General features: G+C 34.3%; 1 protein-coding gene across 1 annotated transcript in view; it reads right to left on the bottom strand.

The window, feature by feature from the left end:
• Window positions 1-479: 479 nt before the first annotated feature.
• Window positions 480-26216, bottom strand: part of shot (dystonin-like protein short stop) — a 429136-nt gene continuing 403399 nt past the window's right edge. Inside the window, 9 exon segments of the mRNA XM_089095886.1 lie at window positions 480-1272; window positions 4830-4889; window positions 8598-8669; window positions 10830-10898; window positions 12516-12581; window positions 14779-14989; window positions 16865-17126; window positions 21547-21728; window positions 25657-25774. Coding sequence (XP_088952012.1) covers window positions 1125-1272; window positions 4830-4889; window positions 8598-8669; window positions 10830-10898; window positions 12516-12581; window positions 14779-14989; window positions 16865-17126; window positions 21547-21728; window positions 25657-25774 — 1188 coding nt within the window. The 3' untranslated portion in view covers window positions 480-1124.

Below are 26216 nucleotides of genomic sequence, written 5' to 3'. Positions count from 1 at the left end.
CTAGCCGTAAACCACAAACCATTTAAATTGCTACAACCAAACTGTAAACCCAAAGAACGTCTTGAATTACCACAGCCTAGCCGTAAACCACAAAGCATTTAAATTGCTACAACCAAACTGTAAACCCAAAGAACGTCTTGAATTACCACAGCCTAGCCGTAAACCACAAACCATTTAAATTGCTACAACCAAACTGTAAACCCAAAGAACGTCTTGAATTACCACAGCCTAGCCGTAAACCACAAACCATTTAAATTGCTACAACCAAACTGTAAACCCAAAGAACGTCTTGAATTACCACAGCTAAACCGTAAACTATAAACCGTAGAACCTTTTGAATTACCTCAGCTAGACCACAAACAACAAAATATAAAACTCTTGAATTTCCACAACCAAACCGTAAACCGTAAAAGTTTTGGAATTAGTTTAGCCAAACTTTAAACAAGCCCATTCTAAACGGATTCATAAAAAACATAAAAAAATCAACAATAACTGTTATTTGTTTACTGAAACAAAGAAAAACAAAAAAGGTTAGGCGATTACGCAAAATTAAATTTTTTGGCTAACAACAGAAGAAGCCTAAAGTTAGATCACAATCACTTTTGCTAACAATTTGCAAAGATGTCTTTAAAAAAAAATTACCCCCATTTGTAAATTGCAGCGAAAGTAGTAGGGTTAAAAAATAAACACAAGAAAGCACCTCTTCAAGTGATGATTTTAACATTGCACATACACTATATCCTGGACGGACCTAAAAAAAAAACCCAGCTAAATAGTTACGATTTCAGAATAACATCGCGAATTATATAACCCAAATGCATATGGGTACACAATACTGTTAACAAAATAAATTATACCAGTTAGATTATTTAAAAATTAATTAGTAGCTAATTTACATAAGTATTAAATTACAAAGGTTTACGGGGGACTATGTTTTTAATTCAAGGAATGCGTTCTGTGAGCAAACTACGCTATTTACATAATTTTGATTACAAATCTAGTTGACACATTCAGCACCGTTATATACGTTGAGGTACATTCAGCGAAATCGCTTTCACACTAAGATATGCGCATTAAGCCAAGTTCACACCATGGCCATTTAAGCTCAATTTTACACTAATTCATCACTTTCTCGGTGTGTAATTCGATGGTTTCCGTAATCCGCTTGCTTTTCGATCTGAGCTCGGTGTTTCCACTGATGGCTTTTGGGCCAAGCGGGAGGCACTCGCTGGCGTGGAACTGGCACTTGCTGTTGACGCAGAGGGTCTATTCCTAAGGAAGAAAGAGTTGGTTCAAAATAAATTCAATTTTAAGGTGATTGTCGGTTCTACAAGTTTCTGATAACTATTCTAATCATTATGACAAGACATGTAAACAGGGGGAAGGGGCTTTGAGTCCGTGCCTCCTCCCCCGAAATCCTACCCAAAATATAATTTCTTACATTTGCCATTTAATATGCCCGTTTTCGAATTTTTGGCGAAAAAGTCTAGGTTAGGCCCGAAAGGTCGGCATTCCGAGATGAATTCATACATAGGTGTTGGATTCGCATCGACAAACTTCAAATAGAGAATAGATACCAAAGCTTATTGTCAATTTGGCCGTTAGATCTGCTATAAATAAATGCGTATTCGGCTAATTTAATAAAGGCCCTTTTAAGCTTAAGGTGGTAGAACGAAATAAAGAGCTTGAAGAAAGTAACGCGAAAAACATAGTAGGAAACTATCTAAAGTAGACTATCAAAATAACAAAAGGCCTTTTTCTGACAAATCGGGCAAATCTGACAATGCTGTCCCATTGATAATCTAGATCATAAAAATACTGTTCGACTGACACTTGGGATCGTCAATTAAAATCTTAGATAAATAACGAATTTAATAGCTTTGCTGGAAAAAAGGACTGGATTTTAGCGGGCCGTGAGTCGGGTTTTTAAATTTTCCTGCTTTAAAGTTTGCAATTTGACTAACCAGTTTAATAAACCGGTTGGATAAACTTCATTTATTCCGGTGGTCGGCGTTTACTCCCCGGTAAATCCCTCCCCTGGAAAATACCTCCCCGTGGAAAATAAGGCTTTCAAAATTTGATAATTTTATTTGAGTTTAGTTTTTTTAATTTCCGTAGGGGGAGGGAATTTTGGTACTTGTGTATTATGCGCCACTCAGGTTTAAGCTGTGTGAAACTCGAGAACAAACCGTTTTTTTCGTTAGTTTCTTCGTTACTTTAAAAACAAATTTGGGCTATAGATTTGCACATTAGGGTGAGGGGGGGGGATAAAATATAGCGGGTCTGCATACAAAATGTGTTAGGCACAATTATTCTCCATATTAGATAGATAGATAAATAAGTGTATTTTAAAGCCAAATATACGGCCATGAACACAGTAAAACAACATAAACGAAAGGCACAAATAACATAACTTTGATTAGCGATCATCATAAAACACTTAAATGAAACACTACATTAACCTATTAATAGTACTTAATGCTTGGAAATACGGTCATTGAAAAAAAACCACTTTAAATGAAATATTACATTTACTTTATACCAGGATTTCTTTTTTTTAGATAACAAAATTTCCAGATTCCTCGTATTCTACAAATAAACTGAGGTGACGTACCATTTAAGACACCTGGAAGCATCTTTTTCAAATATCCCTTCCCTTATGGTAGAGTCCCTGGTACCGGCTCGAGCAATGCCCAAAATAATCTTCTTTAAGTCTACAAAGTGGGCAAGTATATCTGTCTTCATTGGAATGTCTTTATTTAGAATATCTTTTAAATCTTGCTCTAATTGGCAGGCAATTAGCCCTGAGTTGCATCCACACCATCAAATATCTAGCTGGTAAATTCAGGTTTTGGTAGAACCCCTGCCCAAAAACCACCTTAACATCTTTAGAAAACTTTAATGTTTCGGATTTTTTTCCACTCCATTTTTGGATCACTTGATTCTCTAGTACTATCTTAATCTCATTCTCCCAATTTGCATTTGTATCCCTTGTCCTCTACTTTCATAGCCTTCATTCCAAGCAAAAGAAAACCCTGTTTTGTCAAAAATGTCTTTTATTTTTTCTTCTGCGAGAGTAAATCTTCATAAGCTGCCTTAAGCAACCTGTCACTCAGTAACTGGATGACTCTCAACCAAAATTTAATCATTGAGACTAGTCTGTAATTTTTTAGTGGTCACATGCGTAGAAAGAATTGTTTTCTGACTTCAAACTGTCCAAATACTTTACCCATCCCCCACTTCATGTGCAAATATATAGCCCAAGTTATATATTTCCCATATATTCTGTCACTTGTCTTTGTCTTGTCTCGCGCTAAGCTGAAAATTAACGAAGAAACCGATTTGTTCTCCAGTTTTACACAGCGTAAACTTGAGTGAGTGGTGAATAATAGGCTACACAAGTACCAGAATTCTTCCCCCTATGGAAATTAAAAAAACAAAACTCAAAATAAATTAATCAAATTTGGAAAGCCTTATTTTCCGCGGGGAGGGGAGGGGGTAAACGCCTAAAACCATTTACTTCATTGATCATTCTGAACAGCGTTGTTGATGCGGTAGAATTATACCCCCTTTGGTACAATTTAGAGGTTTTGGTAAAATACGGCACATTGGAGATTTTTGGCACAATTCAATTTGACTATCCAGTTTAATAAACCGGTTTTATAAACTTTTTGTACTCCATTGATGATCTTCAATAGTGTTTTGGTAGAATTGTACCGTTTATGGTACAATTTAGATATCATGGCACAATGCGGTATATTTGGAAGCTATTTGGTAGAATTTCCAGTACATTTTGGCTTTATTTGTGCCTTTCTGATTGGGGTATCTGTTTTAAATTTTATTTTATCGAAAATGTTCTTCTTATTACGAGATGGTTTCAACCTGCTGTTCAGATGATAGAAGTTAATCTCTTGCAGTACAATTTTAGTCGGAAAACCGGGACATTTTATTTCAAAGCGTTGACAAAGCTGAATCTTATTTCAAGAGCCCGCTTTGTCAGTATAAAACACCTAGAGTTAAACAAATCTTAACTTTATATCCACTGCATATATTTTTTTTACAAAAAAAGGAGAAAACAGCTTAAATGCCATGAAAACAAAAATATAGATTCCAAGAATAACGGAGCTTCCATGATAGACCATTAATTCGGAAGACATAATTTTCCAGGAGGTAGATTAATAACGTACACGGAGAGAGACCTAACCATCTAAAACTGTAAATATTTTGACCAAAAAATTTCGATGTATTTTGTAGTTTCAAAAAAGTTTCCATACACCTAAAAAATACTATTTTCTGCAATACTTGTATATAGGTATGATTTGGTATACCTCTATATATAAAAAATAATTATTATTTTAAATTTATTTGAACTTTTTTGAAATTTAGCTATAGACAGCCAATCCTCAACCATATAAAAACAGAGAGAAATGAACATGTAGGTCTACTGAAAATTTTCTATCTGAACTAGTCAGAATTCCCCAATCAGGTAAATCTCGATATCGACGGGTCCGGCTTTAGCTAAATCTTGATGTTAGCTGAATTCAATTTTGAGAAGGTCTTAAGTAGACTAAAAAGAAAGTCCCAAAAAATCACAACCACTAGCACAAGAAGGAATACGACCACTACCATAAAGGGGTACTTAAGAGTTTATTGGAACTTAGCCAGTCAATTAGAGAGCTTCGTACTCAGGTGTATGGAAGAAAAAGGAATTTGACAATTTTCTATCTGAATTAGTCAGAACTAGCCAAGCGGGTGGATCTTACCATGAATGGTTTCTAGATTTAGCAGTAAAACGGTTAAACATATTAAAGAAGCCACAAGACCATTACCTTACAGGGGTAGTCGAGAGTAGCACTGGTATATTTGAAGAAGAGGATGTTACTCGTTGCCTGTAAAGTTAGAAAAAATGTCTAAATACCACACAGCTAGAACCAACACCTGTTAATAACTAAGGAATAAACACATGCCCTTGGTTTCAAGGTTAGGCTACAGAAGTTTCACATTTCTAGGTTACAAGGCTTAGCCACAGAAAAACAGAGAGATTTGGCTTGTAAAAAATGTTCGTGCTTTTTGTTGGCTTAAAATTTCATACAAAAGAACCAATCAGAATTTGACTGATACAAGTTCATCGTGGGGAAGAAAATTCATTTAACACAAAACTCAATACGACTTTAAAACCAAACACGTTTAAATCGAAGAGGGGAGCTAGTTGTCTCTCTAGAAACAAAGAACAGTGTGATTGGCTTACAAAAATACGACACAGAAATAAACCAACGGAATTAAAGTATTTCTTGACAATGAAATATAGGTCAGTAATCTCTATTTTTGTCTGTATTGTTTTCAGTGCTAGCATAGAAACAAAAACATAACTTATCTTCTGTGGCAAATGAAAAATAAACAAATATATCATATGTATTATTGTAGGGTAGTGAGATGGGAAGTTATAGGGCTAAGGGATATAGGATATAGGGCTATAGGAAGTTATAGGGCTAAGGGATTTGTAATATACAAAGCTAAGCAATGATTAAAAATGTTAAAGATGTGACCTTATACGCTACTTCCCTTTTTATAGTCTAAGTGAGGTGGAAGAATGTTGCTGACGCAAAATAATGTTTGAAACGAATGATCAAATATAGTAATTGTGATGTGGTTATGAATAGCTTTACGAACAGTTTAAAATTAACCACTGGTTTTAACTACAGTTCAGAGAGAATTTCTGCTGACGACAAAAATTTTGCTCTTGAACACAGAAAGTTCTTTGGTTATCAAAGCCTGCCGCAAATACGGCTATTTATTCCAGGGGGGGGGTCCATCTTCCCTGATAACAAATGAACAATGAGAAAATGTGAAACATTCACGACAATCTCGACTTTCCGAGGAAAGAGGAATGAGGGACTCAAAGGTCTTAGCCTCGCGTATATGCTGGATCAGTAGGGGCGATAGTTTATGAAAATACAAAGAGGTGGGGGGGGGGCAAGGAAATTAATTTCATTTTTAATGAAGATACAAATTCTTGGGAGGGGGATTATTTTTCAATGCAAATACGGGAAAACGCTATTTTTCAAATATAGCAGGGGGGATTAATTCTAGGAGGAAAGGGTCCACCCCCAATTGATACCTCTCATGAACACGCATCTTAGGCCTTGCTTATCCGGTAAAACCAGGCTCTTCATTTTTCGTTATTTTAACGTGTACCTCAGTTTTAAGGCATGAATACCAAACCAAACAAAGCAAAAACTTGAGTCAGCTTTAATGTTACTAGATAGCCATATACCGAAGAAATTAGGTTAGTTTGTCCCTAAATAAAAAGCACCAAGAAAAACAAATACCACAAGCACTATTACTAGGTCCAAACGTTATCCACATTGATATTTCAAATTTTCACTGACCTAAGGATACAACCAAGGGAAAAAAGGGGGAAGAGAGCAACCCCCCTCTATAAAAATCCTAAATTTTCTTTAAGTTCCGGGCATCTCTTATTTAAATCATGAAATAAATTTTATTTTTTATTTCCCCCCTCCCAAAAGAACTTTATTGTTACTATGCCCCCTCCCCCCGAACAAAATCCCTGGGTACGTGCCTAATCTTTGGTATAAGAAATTAGTTATATGCCTGGGGGGGGGGGGGGGGGGTATTTCATGATGTGGCATGAAGATTCTGTATAATACGGTATTGGTCCAAATATTCCCCACACCCCATTGGGAGGCGAAACAAAATTGATTAAATTCCAAACTCTTCAGGGGGGATATAACAATCTTACTTAAAACAGAAAATATAATGTTTTGGTGAGGTAGAAATTAGGTCAGTTCATCCCTAAATGAAAAAGAACCAATAAAAAGCAAATATCACAAGCCCTATTCGTTGGTCCGAGTGTTAACCCCATCAACATGGAAAATTATAAACAGTTTCTTCTGACTTTATTGGTTGCTGATAGGTCGTTCATTGAGACCATCTTTCTTCGTGAAAATTACAAAGTAGATGGTAATATTGTTTATATAGTAACTGTCAATTGTTTTACCCCTGGCGCAACCCGCAAGTCCATTGAGGTCTCAACAGTCACGATGGCTAAAACCTCTCGTCTTAGTTTCCGAGAGCTCTTCAATGGAAATACAGCGTATATGGAATAATTTATATTTGATAACTTTTTGAATTATGGTAAATTTGATAGGTGAAACTATGTTATTTAATTTGGTAATTAAAAGAGTGAAATAACATTCACTTGTAACTGGAAACTGCATTCAAACCGAATTAGATACTTTATAGACGTCCATGGCATCGAACAATAACATGATGACGTATACAGCTATATAATACTAATGAATAATAAATAAATAATATAAATCAAAATAGTAAATAAATAAGTTAATAAATTACCCAAAAAAAATTATATGACAATAAAGGAAATGCTTTAAGCTTTATCAAGAGAAACCGTTTCACATTCGAATTTGTTATATTTGCCGATAGTTCTGTCGGTCAACTAAAGTTTTGTCGCAATTAAATTTGTCGGCATCAAAAAGAAGGAAAATATTACTTTTTATGGGGTAGGTGGTAATTTGGTAACTAAAAGAGCGAAACATCATGCACTTACAACTAGAAACTAAAAATTCTTTTCAGTCCGAATTTGATCCTTCATAGACGTACAAGCTATCAAAAATCAAAAATAATATAATAAAAATTAAAACAATAAGAATAAATAACAGTATTAAGTAAATAAGTGAGTAAAAAACTAAAAAAGTAAATAATAACAAAGTAACAGCTTCAAACTTTATCATGAAATTATCAAGAGAAACTGTTTCATGTTCAATTTTGTTGTCTATCAGCTACGTTATTACGTATTAACAAGCACGTTACGTATATATTCTCGCATGATTCCGTCTTAGGTACTTGTATGAAATACCCCCTACCTAATATTCTTTATTATAACCGGTTTTATACCTAAGTATAACCTAATATACTAAGTGTAACCGATTTTTTGTCGATGTTTTTTTACAAACAAATTTGAGCTATATATTTGCACATTAAGGGGGGGGGCAAAGTACCTCTGTAGTTTCCAAAACTATTTCACTAGGATTGAGCTTCAGAGGAACATATATGAAGAATATTAGGTAGGGGGTATTTCATACAAGTACCCTGGTTTATATAATCTAAAGCATGCATACATTTCTTCTAAAACACTAGCTGCAAGGGGGAAGTGTTGGGCCTAAGAAAGATGGCCTAGACTGAAGGCAACTTAAACACAGACTAGAAAGTGCTACTCATGAAAGGACCAAAAGTTCATGGTCTCATTCCAAGCAGCCTTCTCTGGCTTTCTTTATTTCCCAGACTTAGCCCACATTAATACACAAAACTCAAATTGAATCTAAATCGGTAGCGCTAATTCATAAAATGAAGAGTGGGGGGGGGGGTTAAGTATATTATTCAAAATTCAAGGGGGAGAAGCAACTTAAAAAAAATTCAATGACAAAAACCCAAAAAGGGTATTTTTCGATGGAAATATCAAAAACAGGTATTCTCCAGAAACCAGGAGGGGAGAATGAGCCCCTCAATTGGCATCACTGATCTAAAGCTATGAAACCAAAGCAAGCAATAATGATTACCTGTGTGTTAAGTTAGTTGCTAGTAAGAAGGGCGGTCGATTTTGAAGGCCAGCATGAGAAACAGCTCGATTTCTAGACATGAAAATTAGTTTGTTAAAACACACATAGATATAAAAAGTTAAAAATACAGTTATCCTCCACCGAAAAATACAGAAAAGAAACCAACATAAAAAGGAACAGTATTAAAGAGAACGTAGGCCTTACACCAACTAAAAGTTAGTTTTACAGATTTGTTAACACACAAATGAAATAAAAAAAATTCTGAAAAAAATTAATGAGGTTTTAGAAAAAAAACTAATTAGAAAACTCAATAGAAAAAAGACTAATGAGACCTAACCAATGCGATCATAGGCAATATGGACTTACCTTTTTAGAGCAGGGTGAAAAAGCGGGAGTTTATGCAAATGTAACTTTGAATTTTAATCAGTTAATTGACATTTACAGTCATATAATGATATAAAATATATTATATATTCAAATGAGAATGAAATACCAACAATAAAAGAACCAAAAAATGAGCAATGGGGAGGGGGAGGTCTAACCTTCAACCGCCTAGGTTGTGCGTATGATGTATTGCAGATACTTCCAAGAGCTGACTAATCTGTAGAATATAGTTTTACACAAAAGTATTCAAGAGGGGCGGAGAATAGGCGTCAATTAGAGGGAGACAAAAGGTGGAATTCACCCAGCTCCCTCCCCTTCCCCCGTATTTTGAAATACACCTTTTCGGAGGGTATTTCACTGAAAAATGTCTTTTTTTTTCGTATTTTCATTGAAAGAATGACAATCGCGCCTCCCCGCCTAGATTTTGAAAAATATATTTTGCCTCTCGTGAGTTGACACCATTGTGGGGGGAAAAATGGGACTGGTAGATACGAGTTTCGGAGAAAATTGGAAACTGGTCAATATTTTGAAACTCTCCAGACAAAGGTTTATCTTCACTATGCGCTCAATAAACCTTATGAAAAAATATTCCGTTAGGGAGGGAGGCTACAATGTTAATTTAGAGAAAGGCTTACGGGAAAATAAACACAGCAAGTGTAAAGGAAATCATTTTCCATCGTCAACCTTTGTTATCACAAGAGAATAGCTGAGAAATTTTTAATTTAAATTTAATAAAGAGTGAATAACAAAGAATACAAAGAAAGAAGATCTCAGAAATCGTAGACTAATACAACAAAACATTAATTTACAAAACAAAAACTAATTTTGAAAAAAAAATTACTAGGAATGAGTCTCAAAGTCTAAAACGGTAATATTTCAGGCTCTATTCAGAGAACAAAAAAAAACGAAACAAAAGCAAAATACATAAGACAGGCATCAGCCGAGCAGATATTTTAGCAAAAGGCTTGGCACAAAATTTTAAACTAAGAGAAAAGAGTGTAAATTGAACAACCGAAACAAAAAAAGGGGAATCAAGCAATAAATTTCATTTCGGGTTTTGATGAGAGCCCGCATTTTTTTTTTTTTTTTTTATGGAAGAAAAGAGACTTTAAACTAATAATAAGAGAAATCACAAGCATCGTTTTAATCCAGCAGCCTGTTTATGGTTCTAAGGTTCTACGCGCGTTTTGGGGTCATAATAACAAATAGCAGCCATTGAGACGTTGAATATGATGACACTTCAAGACATGAGCACCAACTGTAGCTTTCACCAGGGGGCGGGGCAAGTACAACCAGGAGTTGTTTTATCAGGATTTGAATTACCAAGGACATTGACAAAATGAGGGTGAGGATGTGTTTGGGAGGCAACAGATTGTCAAAGTTTAAAATTCCGTACATCAGCTGCATTGTCAAACTCAACTAATTAGCTTTGCTTATTTTTAATCACGGTTCAACTGTCCGGTCTAAAACGGTTTAACCGTCCGGCAATAGTGTCGAACCTTAAAAACTTCATAATTTGGAACAGCACAAAATCTTAGAAATTCCCATTTTCAATTATAAATAGACCTAAGATTGGTCTATAAGATAGACCTAAATTGGTCTATTCAGGGGAGGCAAAAAGTGTTCGTATTTTGATGTCCTTGGTACTTCAAATGAGAATGTTGCGCATTTCCTGCTTGATACATTTTTTCAAATGTCTTTCAGTGTCCGGGGGGAAACAATAATGCTGCCCTGACGGCCCCATGATTTCATGCAGAGAACAAGAAGAAAGTATAGAAAGATTTTCTAAAGGGATTTCTAAAAGGTACTGGCAGCAGGGCGGGGGTATAGCTTTCAGCATAAATTTACCTATGGATGGCAACTTCACTTATAGGCTCAGAATTTCGAGGAGTCCCAATAAAAACAGGAATGCGAGACCTACATGAAAAATGTTAGAATGACAAAATAATGTTTACTAAAAAGGGTACTGTGGCACCCTTAGGTGTCGACTAGAAGTTATACAAAAACATACGTTTACTGTTCTACACTGGGGAAAAGGTTTAAAAATTGAAATTAGTTTTATGGTTTTTATTCAATTTAATTCAATAGAACTTATTCCTTATTGTTATAAAAGCTCAAGAGTATTTTGTAAAATTCTGGGGTTATTCGAAGCATTTTGAAAGTCAGTGATGGTTTAGAAACCATTGAATTACAAATATATCTAATATATAAAAGGAGAAATTAAACTTGATTATTCATTTCTAATACCCAGCTAGCACTGAACTGATTTCAAAACTCATTTCATTTCCTGATTTTGTATGAAACAATGTAACGGTTAGTATATCCGTTTATACTGAGATACATCAGGGAAAGCCTACGACGGCTACATAAGGAAAGCCTTTCACTTTAAACATATTGAAAATTTTAGTTCATAATATTAATTTTATAAGTTTCAAGCTACTCTTAAGACACTAGGGTTATGTACCAAGAGTCTTAACTATAATTTCTACTGGAATTTCAGAGGATCATGACGCTATACATATGGATCCTGTGAATGTACGAAATCTGGTTAATGTTAACATTAACATTCACCGGTAAATGCCCGATTTCCCTTTTCTCTTCTTGGATTCAATTAGCTTTACGAATCAAATTTTTCAGTCTTATGTAAGCTTTCATGGTAAAAGTTAAAGTTAGGTTAGGCCGGGTTAAATTAGGTTATAAATCTCAGAAATGGGTTAAAAACCAAACCTGTCACCATCAAACCTTGCATAGAACTGAAAAGGTTGACTGGCAACGCTGCCTAAATCCAAGGAGAGAAGCCCAATTAGATTTTGAAAAATATCCTTACATCTCCTACGTTTTTGCGAATTAGCCCCCTTGGCTAGGAAGCATATAAATAATAGTGAGCATTATGATAAATGTATGTTAATGTAAATAAATCTAATAAAATGTAATGACTGTTACTGTAGATAAATGTAAAATGAATGATAGATGTCAAGATAAATGATAATTATTAAAAATCTAAGTACAGATGAAAACATGAAACAAGGAAGTGACAGATTTTTAACGCATGGTGCACCAAGGAGGTTTTGGACCAAGGAGGCTAAGCCAAGGAGGTCTGGACCAAGGAAGCTTGGCCCAAAAAGCAAGAAAACTAAGGAAGCATTTTTCACTTTATTCCTCAATGTTTTTCTGTTTGTCTTCTTTCAATCAAAAGTTATTATGTTTTAATTGCTGCTGCTTTTGAGGTTTCTTTTTCTTTTTATTCCTTTTTCTTCATTTTTTCTACTCTGTCATTATACGCTTGTTATGTTTGACAGTTTCCAAATACTACATTATATTATTATTGTTAAAGTAATTATTTTAGAGAATAACTATCGGTGCTAAAAAAAAGAGAGGGAGGGGATGATAATTTAAAAAATTTTGAGGGTGGAGGGTGATTCCCTCCGTCCAAACCCATTGATACACCAACATCGCCAATAAGTCAGTAATACAGAGTGTAAAAAGTGAAAGTGATGAAAGTGTTGCAAGTAGGTAATCACTGAATGTCTTTACCTATTTGGAGTGTGTCCAGTTAGTGTAGGAATGTTTGAGGCTGAGGCTGTCTTGTATAACCGTGACCTAAGTTAATAAGAGCATTAGTCACACGATTTAACCATCACCTTTTTTTAATACACAACTATGATATTATGAATAAGGACGTTATCCTACCTAGGACGTTACCTTACCTAAACAATTATTTAAGGATTATCCCCAGTCCCCCAAAGCCTGAAAACTGTAAAACATTTTAACCGTCACCTTTTTTATTACAAGATTAAGGCATTAGTGTAATGAAAATATTTTAAAACGAGAAAACGAAAAAAAAGCTATGCAAAAAAAAGGAAGAAAAATGAACGAAAACTCACATTTAAACAAAATCCAATGGTGCTTATGTTGCTTTACTATTTGCCTTGTGGTGCTTTGCCACATTGGATTTTTCGTTTGTAATTTTCTTTTCTTCTTTTGTCAAAAAATTTAATTTTTCTTTATGTTTCCCTTTTTTTCTTTATTTCTTTTGTTTAAGCTAGTTTTTTCTGCGTTGATAAATGCTTTTATCAACGCAATAACGTGACGTAACGTAAAGCTTCCAACGTAATAACGTGACGTAACGTTTCCAAATGTGAACGTTACGTCACGTTATGTAGCCTTAAAATTTTGTCCGTAGTGTACGCAGTGGCAAGTAGACTCTAGATTTCTACATAGAATTTGACGTTACATAATATATGTTACGTTATACAGAAACCTTTTACATTATAGAGAAACGTTATACAGAAACCTTTTACGTTATAGAGAAACGTTATAGTTTATATTGGGTTATAGAGAAACATAGTAGCAACAGAATGGAATTTCTGGACAATCAATTATTACATTTTTAAAATAAGTCAATAAACTTTTCCCAGAAAGCCTTTCACGATTGACAAGAACTCGAGAGCTCGAATCTCAATCTCCATTCCACATTTTTAATTTTTGAATAGTTTGTTTATGATAAATTGTGCAGATTTTAGATGATGATTATGGTGATTTATGAACTCTGGTGACGAGGTAGCGATATCACGTGCTAACGTTACCATGGGTACCCATAAGGGGGGGGGGCCAGAGGGCGCACCAGCCCCCCGGGATGAATGACGCTGCCTTATATTTTCATATTTTTGTTTTGAGATTTTTATTATACAGGATTGGAGGTGCCGATTAGACTAGGTAAGCCCCCCCCCCTAAAATTCAGCTTATGGGCGCCCATGAACATTACCACAGCTAAGCGGTGACAAAACTCTCCTTAAGTAATCAAAAATACGCGACTAAAACCAGGTTGCGATAATAACTCCGAATTGCACACGTCAATCGCTTTTTAGAAATCATAGCAAAATGGTAGGACAGAGGACTGTCGTTTAACATTAAACGTTTTTTTTTTAACTCATACATATTCTAGAAAGTTACTCTTCACTAAAGTACACCACTACGTCTACCACAGAGTGTGGCAGTGTGGTACCCCTACCACAGAACCAGAGTACTTCACTACAAAAACACCTTACTCTTCACTAGAGAGATAATCGTGGTTCTTGGTGCACTTCGATTTGAAAAAGATGCATTTCTTCACATCTTTGTTTTTGGATTGCTAAATGTTATTTACCACTATACAGTGGTGAAGGTTCTCTTCTGCGGTGACTGCAGTTTCAACTGATATGTGGTAATGCTGCAGCTACTTCAATTGAAGGATAAGAGGCCCTTCCATAGAATCAGGCGACGCAAATTCGTGCCACGATAAGCGTTCATCATATTTCATTCTTTTATTTGATTTAATAGTTGCCACAGTAAAGTGGTGACTTCAAAGAACTTCAAAAAGTGGTTTTTCTTAAAAAAAAAAAAAAAAAAAAAAAAAAAAAAAAAAAACTTCTGATTATTATTCACCGTAAACACAACTTCATTCTATAAATTTTGCAATACTGATTATAGTAAGGAGGTAACTCACCCAAAGCGATAAGAAGGAGTCCTGATGTCATGTAGATAAAATTCTCGAACCCGATTGGCTACGAAAAAAGCAAGCTAAGACGTTGGTTTCAGCGCTTACCACGATTCTATGCGTCATATATTCACAATTCAAGAAGAATCCAGATACACATCGGCAGTGGGAAGAAGATATATTAGTGCCACCTTTATTTACAGAAGGATTCACTTTCTTTTTATTACCGTCATCTGCCAATTCTTAGCAACAGGATACAATTCAATCGCAAAAACTGCCCTTGACGAAAATCGCGAATCAAAATAACCTGTCTACACTTACCTTGAACTTGGTGTCCCCACTGGAGTTACAGCAGGTGTTCCAGAGCTAGATCCACTCGTATTTCTAGTTCTATTCGTCGTGCTTCTTCTTGGCAGTGAGTTGTATGAAATTGGGGTGGATGTGGCCTGTCGAGCTTGTGAGCTTGTAGAGCGGCCACCCCGTTGGAAGCTTGGAGTACGACGCAGTCCTGATGCCCTTGAAACTGAGTCATCTGCAAGAATAAAAAATATTGTTTAAAAAGCAATATTATTTTTCGTTCATTTTGTGTTTTCGCCCTTAAACAGAATTTCTTACATTTTTAGTAACTTAAAAGTCATAGGGGCAGTTGTTTGATCTGAACGCTAAAATAAGCGGAACCACACCCAAATTAAGAGCTAAAGACCCTTCTGTTACTTGTTCCATGACATACAAATATTTTCTCAATCTATTCTATAACTAGGAAATTTATTATTATTGAACTAGGAATATTATTGTTTCCCAGTTCCTAGTTCTAATATTATTGAACTAGGAAAGAATCTCTAAGTAGCTGATCTTCTTCCATTGATTTTATGGCATATATTTCCATTAGATAATTTACCAAATAAAAATTATTAGGTAACTTTGAACCAACATAATAAGGGTTTTGTAGCTCTTACATAAAGCTTATGTAGCAATCTTAAACCTCAGGGAAAACCTCTCAGACCTTCTGAAAGTAAAAATTTTTGACGATTTTCCCTATTATACGTTAAAAAGTCATGACACTTTTAGCGTCATCCCCCGAGTTTTTAAAAATTTATTCCTCAAATTTAATTCTCAATTGCACATATCTCTTTTTAAATTTTTAAAAAGATTTAAATATGGAAATTTTTAAATATGGCCAACTTAAAATGACGACAAAAAAATCTTAAAAAAGCGAATACAACTTCTTCAAAAATGTTTGCAAAAAAAAAACTTAAAAAAGAGCACAAAAAAAACTTAACAGAGAACAACGTCTGTTTAGCGTCGCTTTTTATCACCGGCTTCTCCCGAATGTTTGACAACTGCTTATTCAGTTTGTAATCACAAGCTTAACGATAGGAATATACCTGCACTACCCAATGAGAAATTTGTGTGTGAGAAAGAGAGAGAGAGAGAGAGAGAGAGAGAGAGAGAGAGAGAGAGAGAGAGAGAGAGAGAGAGAGAGAGAGAGAGAAAGAGAGAGAAATATATATATATATATAGAGAGAGAGAGAGAGAAAAAGAGAGAGATAGGCAGAGAGAAAGAGAGAGATAGACAGAGAGAGAGAAAGAGAGAGAGAGAGAGAGAGAGAGAGAGAGAGAGAGAGAGAGAGAGAGAGAGAGAGAGAGAGAGAGAGAGAGAGAGAGAGAGAGAGAGAGAGAGAGAGAGAGAGAGAGAGAGAGAGAGAGAGAGAGAGAGAGAGAGAGAGGCGAGAGAGAGAGTCCTTTTTCCATGAACCAAAGATTCAAAACTTTACAAGATAAAATTTAGGTACCATTTAGGAATAAACAGTCAAATTTTTACGTATTAATTTGAAGTGGTGTAACCCTATTTTCACTTAGAAAGGCCAACTGTACTATCCAGTGAAAGATTCAAATTTCGTCCACTAGGCGGCTTCGAATTTTGTCGTGATTCATACCTTTTCCAAACTGGGGAATGTAAATGGAATACTCTCGTCACTAATGCCGCTGTCTGGTGTCCTAAGCAGATGCTAGAGGGTACTTAGCAAGTGTATGCTTAGCAGGCGTCCATACAGACAATCCTATTTTCATTTAGAAAACTAAATCTTTAATAAGGAAATACCTGTACTACCCAGAGAGATTCCAATTGTGTCTACTAGACGGCTTCGAATTTTGTCGTGATTTATTCCTACTCACTAATTGATTTGATGATTGACTGTCATTAACTTGTAAACAAACTGGAGCAGAAATTCTCCAGATCGAGAAATTTAATTAGAATACTTCCTCGTCACTAATGCTGCTGTCTGGTGTCCCAGGAGCTATCTTGCTTCCTGGCGTCTAAAGCAGATGCTAGGGGATACCTAGCAACCATCCTATCAGATAGTCCTTTTTCCGCTTAGAAAGGCTAACTGTTTATTAAAAACCATACCTGTACTATCCAATGAGAGATTCGAATTTTGTCGACTAGGTGGCCTCGAATTTTGTCGTGATTCATTCCTACTCGCGGGTCGACTTGACGATTGGCTGCCATTAACTTGCGAGCGAACTGGAGCAGAGCCTTTCCTGGCTGAGGAATGTAAACGGAATGCTCCCTCGTCACTAGTGCTGCTGTCTGGTGTCCTAGCAGTTGAGAATGATGACCTTCCCGCCCTTTGTTGCATTGGGAATGATCTGGGAGTTACTTCTTTGATCTAAAAGCATTTACTTATTAGTTTTGAACAGACCAATCGCATAATATATTCTTTTAAAACATCTATATCTATTCAACGTTTTTTCCTTTTTCTTTTTACTTAGACTTCTATTTCATTTTCTTAGACTTCCTTTTTAGCAGGAAGATCTTAGAATATACTAGTGTAAGTGGCTAAAAACTCTATCATTTTTTGTATTTTCAGAGAGAGAGAGAGAGAGAGAGAGAGAGAGAGAGAGAGAGAGAGAGAGAGAGAGAGAGAGAGAGAGAGAGAGAGAGAGAGAGAGAGAGAGAGAGAGAGAGAGAGAGAGAGAGAGAGAGAGAGAGAGAGAGAGAGAGAGAGAGAGAGAGAGAGAGAGAGAGAGAGAGAGAGAGAGAGAGAGAGAGAGAGAGAGAGAGAGAGAGAGAGAGAGAGAGAGAGAGAGAGAGAGAGAGAGAGAGAGAGAGAGAGAGAGAGAGAGAGAGAGAGAGAGAGAGAGAGAGAGAGAGAGAGAGAGAGAGAGAGAGAGAGAGAGAGAGAGAGAGAGAGAGAGAGAGAGAGAGAGAGAGAGAGAGAGAGAGAGAGAGAGAGAGAGAGAGAGAGAGAGAGAGAGAGAGAGAGAGAGAGAGAGAGAGAGAGAGAGAGAGAGAGAGAGAGAGAGAGAGAGAAGAGAGAGAGAGAGAGAGAGAGAGAGAGAGAGAGAGAGAGAGAGAGAGAGAGAGAGAGAGAGAGAGAGAGAGAGAGAGAGAGAGAGAGAGAGAGAGAGAGAGAGAGAGAGAGAGAGAGAGAGAGAGAGAGAGAGAGAAAGAGAAATAGAAATATATATATATATATATATATATATATATATATATATATATATATATATATATATATATATATATATATATATATATATATATATATATATATAAATATATATATATATATATATATATATATATATATATATATATATATATATATATATATATATATATATATATATATATATATATATATATATATATATATATATATATATATATATATATATATATATATATATATATATATATATATATATATATACATATATAGTATATTTCATATAATACACATATTTACATACTTACAATAATGAAATTCGTCAAATTATCAATCCTGAATCCACATATAAGAGATAAAAAAAAAAGATGTTCTGTCCCGAATTATTATCATGTCGAAGTTTTAGCTTATATTTTAACTTATTCTTTAATTACTAGGTAGTATAATTCAATAATACAAGACCAAATATAGTGGTTCAGACGACCGGCTTATTCGAACGACTAAGAAGATATTTTTTTTTTTTTAAGATTTTTTTTTTCATCACAGCCCGAAAAATGATTGGATAATGTTTCTATGTAAGATTCTAAAATAAGCTTTAGTTACTGATCTTTCTTGTTAAATTTTGTTTTCATAAATCAAATTTTAACATTAAGAGAAAATCCTGAAAGCTACAAATTCCAGAAGGAAGATTGTTGATTCTCAATACTTTTGTTTTTCACAATTAAAAGTTTTCACAATTAAAACTCAATAAGAATAAATATAATATAAGTAAATAAATAAAAAATAAAGTAATAATAAAAACCTCAATAAAATGTAATCACAATGTAAAAGTCTATTTATTCCGAAAATATGCATATTAATCGTAAATCAACTCGCAAATAAAGTTTTTGCTCGCAAATAAAGTAATATAATCGTAAATTACATACTGTATAACTCATAAATAGAGTTAAGACATCGAAATTCACTTTAAAATATGTTGCCAACATTCTCTAATTTTTCTAAATTTATGAAATTTTTTTTTTTTTTTTTTACAAAAAGTCTCCTGGAACAAAAAGAAAAGCCAATAGTTCCAAGGAATTTTTCAGAATCCAAAAACAGTTCAGAATTTGTTCACCATTTGGAGTTCCATATGATCTGAGTCTCTACACTGTACATGCATTCGCTTAATTTCACCACACTACGCACGGCGAAGACAGTTGGCTATTTCTTTTAAGATTCTAGACACTTAGGAATGTGAAAATGGTGTACATGATTTTCAGAATGATTCCCGAACTATTTAAAAAAAAACTAAAGGGTTTATTTATTACGAAAAAAGACTTTCCTTGAAAAAACAAGAAAAACCAAGAAAAAAAAAGAAAAAAAAACTAACAAAACAAAGGTTTGAGAATAAGTCCAATTTTCCTAGGAAAAGGTTTTTTTCGTCCTTGAATAGGCAACCAATTTCGATATCAAGCAATCCTACAATATCTATACTACAATCGTACAATATTTATTGACTTATAAAAGTGTTCGGCCGTTCGATATTGACAAACAACACCCTGTCATACCCGCTTATTTACCCCTTATTCTGCTGTAGCCATTTATCATTTCACCCCTCAAAGATTCAGGCCAGTGTTCCTCAAGGTGTAGTACGCATACCCTCATGGGCACGAGAAGAGTTTATGACGATCTCATATCTCAGCACGTCCTTCTCGTTGATCCAAATAGTTTTTAGTCATAACTTTTATTTACATTTTATAATGACTATTTTTATTTTTTTTTTTTTGGTTCTGTTTATACCAAATAAAGAAAAAAATCGACTTGGTCAAAGTGATGAAAGTCTTGAGAGCCTAATTAGAGTAAAGCCAAGACAGATAGCGCCTATGAGAGCTGGCATAACTTTTTCAAAGTTATATAAGGATGATTATTTCTTGATGATAGTCTATCATCCTAGGGCAGAACTAAGGCAGATGGTCATAGAGTAAGGCTAATTCAGATAGTCTACCAGTTCTGTGAGCCATTTGAATGTATTTTGATTATTATTCAAACACATCCTTTTGTCAGGAGGAGTAGCCAGCCTTACAAAAGTACTGAAAGGGGTAAACATATGTTAGCAGTTTGGGGGACACTGAATTACGTCATCCCTATGATTCCCAGGCGGCAGAGATCTTGGATCAAAATGTGGAGATAAATTACGGAGAAAATTCATAAAGAGATTCGTGCCTGGTTCAGATTTTAATGCCTCCGTCAAACCAATAGACCTCCACCTTCTAAAAAAGACTCCAGATTTGGCCTGTATTCTGAAATACCTTTTAATCCAACCAGGACAAACTCGTTTACACTACCAGCCTAAGGAAAGAATGGCATTGCATAAAAATGCAAAAACAAACGAACCAAATGTTAGCTATACATTCATCCCCCGAGTAATAAATCTAATAAACAAGGTAACTGTTGGGCGTAATTAATAGCTTGAGCATAAATATGTCCGCATATCTGTACAAATGTGTTACTTGAAAGAAAATTTATACCCATTGATGAGGAAGTCTAAAGTTTACCCTTCCCACCAAGGAAAAACACGTCATGAAACCAGGTTCAAATCATTTTGAATTGTCGTCTTTTGTTCGTTGCCTTTTGTTTAGCTAAGGAGTTACAAACAAGCTATTTTAAATGTATACTCGCAATAACAATAAAAAAAGTATTAAAGCATAAAATTTAATATATTAATAAAAATCAATGATTAATCATTAATATTTAATTAACAATTAATAATAATTTAATAATAAAAAAAAAAAAAACAAAAAAAATCACAAAGTACCTGAAAGTAACGACAAAGGAGAGGAAAGAATTTCTAACTGCAAGAAGAGATCATGTCATAAAACTAAAGTCAAATGCAAACACAAAAACACATTGAAGGGAACTAGGAATTCATGCAACACGAGTCTACCACTCAAGCATACCGTTACTCCTGTGTAGGAAGGTCGTCCAAGTGTTGACGTCACACAGCCATAGTACGAACACGGAAACGTGTCCTGTTGCAACCGTATATGCTCAAATATTGGCATCAACTCAAGTAGAATATCGTGAGCTATGGTGGACAAACTGGTTAATATTTTCTATATAGGTAGGTAATGGTTAATGAACAGATGGGGAAACAATGAGCAGGAAAAACCTGAGCTCGCAAGTCATTAATTACAAAGAAACAATTGCTTTTGACGATTCGTAAATAGGGCAAATGTCTGCTTTCCAGAGAGCTACTACATGAAAAATGCTTCTTTTTTTACAAGAATAATCATTTTACCAATAAATCCTTTTTCTTCAGCCAAATATAATATATTACCGAAGATAAAGGAAGCTTGAATAAGGTTATCATGGTTCTTGCTAAAAATGGTTCTACCCATTAATGAGCTTGTTTAGAAAGCAAACATAACTGCTTGAAAGCTTTATTGAGATAAATACAACCAGAAAGCCAGTAAAGTTATGTGCTTATAAGACCATAAAATAATTTCGGCACGAAAAAAATAAGCCACCTCCCACAAAATTAGCCACACTCCTAAAAAAGAAAATTTTTTTGCCATTTAATAACATAAAGCGCCAAAAACGAGCATATAAACAAAAGAAGCAAAAAATGCAAAATTAGGAACATAAAAAGGAAAAGCACCTTCATAATAGGACCAGCAGTGGGGAGAGAGTACGATTGTGATGCTCTTCCGGGAGTCATTTGAGCTCCGGACGGACCAGAAAAGGACCCGTTTGGTCGAGTTTTGAATGGGGTCAAGCCTTGTGAAACTCCATCAGCGAGGATGAACTGCTCTCTCAGCTCAATATTTGTTCGTCCCTTGGCTGGTAAAGTAAATAATAAAAGATGCAAATTAAACAAGCAAAAACAAATGCAAAACAAATTCACAAGCATGCTATTAACATCTATTTACTTTTTAATAAAAGTAATATAAAATAAAAGCAAAAATCCATATAAAACTAAACACTCAAGAAGCGTTCCTATCAGAAGAGGCATTAAGGTATTATTAAAAGGGACATTAGGAAGTAAAAGAAGTATTAGCGTTCCTATCAAAGAAAGTATCAAGTAAAGAAGGTTTCAAAAAGTCTTGAAGGGGAGCCAAAACTACAAGGTTAACAAAACAATGTTGCAGTATGGCAAAAGGGCGGTAAGAGCCACCTCAGGACAAAAATAGGACCCATGTTCTCATTGACTTCAGTTGAGGGGGGGGGGGGGGTTGCCTACCTCCTATAATACAAAAAAATACACTTCGCGTGGTATTTTTTATTGAAAAAAGCCCTTTCCGTGTTTTCACGCAAACAAACACACACCCAAAAATACCATTCCTCCTCCTATATTCCATGAATCGACAACACTGCTTGTTCTCAAGGAAGTATAGCGTAATGCACCTGCTATCGGTACGCATAAGCAATTGTTTTAGTGTGTCTTTGTGGGAGAGGGGGGGATTTACCGGTGGATGGTTCACTGATGACACCTCGTTTGGGGCAAAGAAACTTTGATGGCAATATTGTTTATACGGAAGTAGTAAATTTTCAGAATCTCAAAGTGTATCCCCTTGAAAATGCCATATACTTCTTAAATTTCTGTGGGATCGAAGTCAATCTTACCTTTCCATTTGAAATCATAAATAACAGTCTGTTTGTATTTAAGAGTCAGGAATTCTGAAATTCATGGCAGAACAGGCCAGCCTGTTATGACTGCTGTTCTTAGGAAGTAGAGGCGGACATACTTGGGACACGCCCTTCGTAAGCAATAAAGCCACTTTCCTCGCGGATACCAGATGGCCAAAGAAGACAAGGCCGTCCAAAAGACACCTTAAGCCACATTTATAACCGGATCTAAGGAAGGGTCAAACTTCCACCACTGCGGCGCGGCTCCGGAAGGAGTGGAAAGAATTCGTCAACCCCTATGCACCATCAATGGCTCAGGAGAAACTAAGGTCAAAGGTAAGACAAAATATGTTTATTTAAAGTCGAAAATCTGTCTTTACACAATGACAGTAGTCCATTACTTTAATTTTTTTTTTCAAATAAATGACTCCTTAGTGTTGACAAAACAACACTGAGTACCATCTAGCGTTTGGCAACACTGGGTATTTTTTTTTTTGGTGTAATAACAAGAATTTTTAATTTAATTTGTGTAGTTGGTAACATTAGTTACCAACTCAAATCTCAACAAAATCTCACCAATTTTACCACTTTAGTTCTCCCTAAGTATCTGATCTCAGTTCCTGATGAAAAACGACTACATGATTTGAAAAAAAATCAAGTGTCACCAAACACTAGATGGCATTGATGGTTTTCTTTTTAGCGACAGTAGCGCCAGTTTCCCTTCATATAAGTTACCCATACTCCTTGGTCAATACATCAAAACAAGCGCACCTTTTGTATTTTGGCATGTACTGATAAAACCTTCTTTGCAGGTCATTGAACTCTTCTTATGGGGAGACTGGAATGAGGGAATATACACTTATGCCAAGTTAGCTTGTGTTAGACGGGAAAAAATACCAGTACAAAAAAAAAAAAAAAAAAAAAAAAAAAAAAAAAAAAAAAAAAAAAAATCAAGCAAATAAATTTCTGATCATTCTGCATGCAAAGGTAATATAGTATTTAAAAGAGAAGCATGGCACAAAAACTAGACTAATGTACTAGAGATGACTACAATGCAAGAGCTAGAATTTAACCGTCCTGATGATAAACAATGTCAGATCAGACGTGATCAAGGTCCACTGAAACAACCAAAAAAAGAAGTAAAAAAAAAGTCAAAGAAAAAAAAAAGAAAAGAAAAAGTCAGCTTCAATCTTAAGTTTACTGTCAAGTGTAATTTCTGTTAGGTTAGGGGTGGTCATTTTTGTCCAACCGGCTCCATACGCAAAACATTTACGTAAAAAACTGTTATATTTAAAGTGCATATTTAACTACATATCAAAGTGCACATTTTGTTTTTGGCCAATTTTGCAGATGCCTCTTAAAAGAAACAAATAAATAAACACAAAACAAAACAAAACAGGAAAAGTACTTCGCTCTTTACTAAGCCACAACTAGTGTGTTGAGTCTGATGCTTGGACTGAATAATTATTTTAAGCCTCATTTTCTCTCGTTTTTTAATCACTATATTTTTTTTTTATTTCAATACTTCGGTAATTGTTAGTTCGGTTTTCTGCTTTTATTTTGTTCTTAGAAGAAGAAGCTTTAAACATAAGAAAATATTCGGAGAAACGAACTTTTATAAGGTCAGTTCAACCAAACGTGGAGAAAATTCAAAAGAGATTCGTGTTTGGTTCTGATTTTAATGCCCCCATCAACAGGAAAAAAAAATAACAAAAAAAAAACAATTAAGGTCTTTTCTTATGTCCTTGCAAATGGACAAGTGCACTTAAAAATAGACATAATGCACTTAAGATATCTAATGGTCTAAGTGCATCTAAGAACGAACTTAGTAAAATTGGCCTAAAAAACATATGGAGTAGTTGAGTTCTTTTCTAGTACTAATCCCTATTTTTAGGAAATACTCTTTTTAATTTAAAATGTCAAGAGTCAACGACTTCAACACTTAAAGCCTATTTAAAAAGTGGACTTGGTCATATTGTCTCCTGAAAGGCTTTTATAATAAGATAATTAATTTTACTACCCTAAAAATAAAAAAGAAATTTGGTATTCATTACCTAAAATCTTCGATTTAGTCCATATTAATGGTCGGGTTGTAATTGAATAATGGTTTATATAGAATAATACTATAGAATAATTACATAGAATATTAGAATAGATAAATACATATAGAATAAAAAATATATAAGAAATGTAAACATAAAACAGAATATATTGAAATATTAGAGAACTGTACAGAATAAAAGCAATATAGAATAGTTATAAGAATAATACTTTCTTATGAAATACCAAGAAAAAACACAGCAGTAATATTATGTAGAGCAAAAGTAAATAGTACTCTCCACGGTCTACCGCACAGACCCATAATTTTTGTACTTCGATTAATATTTTTATGTAAGTATTTTAAATATTATTATTATAAAAATTATTATATTTTATAAAGAAATTATTAATTTTTATAAATAATATTATTCTATAAAATTGATAAAATATTTGAATTAGTAATCTGATTAATAATATGATAATTAATATTATAAACTTATAGTAATATAATATTATCAGTTTTCAATATTATTATAAAGAAATTATATTTTGAAGAAAAATTGCATTACTGATACAATTAATTCTGCGAAACAAGTTTTGCTTACAATTCCCGTTTATCTAAGCTAAACCAAGTCAGACCAAAAACATTCTGCTTTTGACTACATTACCGTGCATTTTAAACTAATATCTATAGCATTTTTCTTATTATTTTGATTACTAATCATATTTATTTACATATTATTAAGAACTTTATTTATTCTTTTATTATTCATGTTTCAAAAAAAAACTAACGTTTCCAATAGCAGACAAATAAAATGTATACTTCTTGTTTTTATTTAATTTTCGAACTTTCATATCACATTCTGCTTTTGACTACACTACCGTGCATTTTAAGTTCATATCTACAGCATTTTTAATTACTATTTTGATTACTAATCATATTTATTTATATATTATTAAGAATTTTATTTATTCTTTTATTATTCATGTTTCAAAAAAAACTAACGTTTACAATAGCAGACAAATAAAATAAATACTTCTTGTTTTTATTCAATTTTCAAACTTTCATATAATAAATAACAACGCAAAAATAAAAGATTACCTCTACAAGGGTCATTCTTTACCAAGAATTCATCCAAAGCAACCCAGCCCCCTCCAACTCGGACCATTACAGTGGATCTTAGAATGCGAACCAAACGCAATTTTTGACTTTCTCCAAACTGAAATGCAGAACAAATTATAAATTGGATGTAAATTTCTCTTTCTAGTGCAGCCTGGTCAGATTCTAGTGCAGCCTGGTCAGAGTGCAGTTATTAACACATTCCAGTCCATGAGCCTTAAAACCTAAGGAACGGCAATTAACGAGATCTAAAGTTCCTGTCACCTTTATCCGATCACTCAGTATCCCCTTAAATCAAGTGTGATGCACTAGTCATTATTGCTGCACACCACAGCAGAAATGGCAGCACAAAAAAGAAGAAATAGGAGAAGACAAAACTTATTCTATTTGTTCCTCATCCGATTTGATGAGCTTTTAATTACGTTTCACAAGTGCATTTTTATTCTTGTTATTATTATTATTATTATTTATTTATTACCCATCAAAAAAAGGTACAAAAGACGGAGTATCAGTAGTCATGAAAACCTTTTTATTGGGGGGGG

Source organism: Artemia sp. Qi Xiang Cuo, chromosome 10 (assembly GCF_049724085.1).
Source record: "Artemia sp. Qi Xiang Cuo chromosome 10, ASM4972408v1, whole genome shotgun sequence".
In the NCBI taxonomy this organism is placed as follows: Eukaryota; Metazoa; Arthropoda; class Branchiopoda; order Anostraca; family Artemiidae; genus Artemia; species Artemia sp. Qi Xiang Cuo.
The sequence above is the reverse complement of the archived record's forward strand: the minus strand, read 5'-3'. Positions and strand labels throughout refer to the sequence as shown.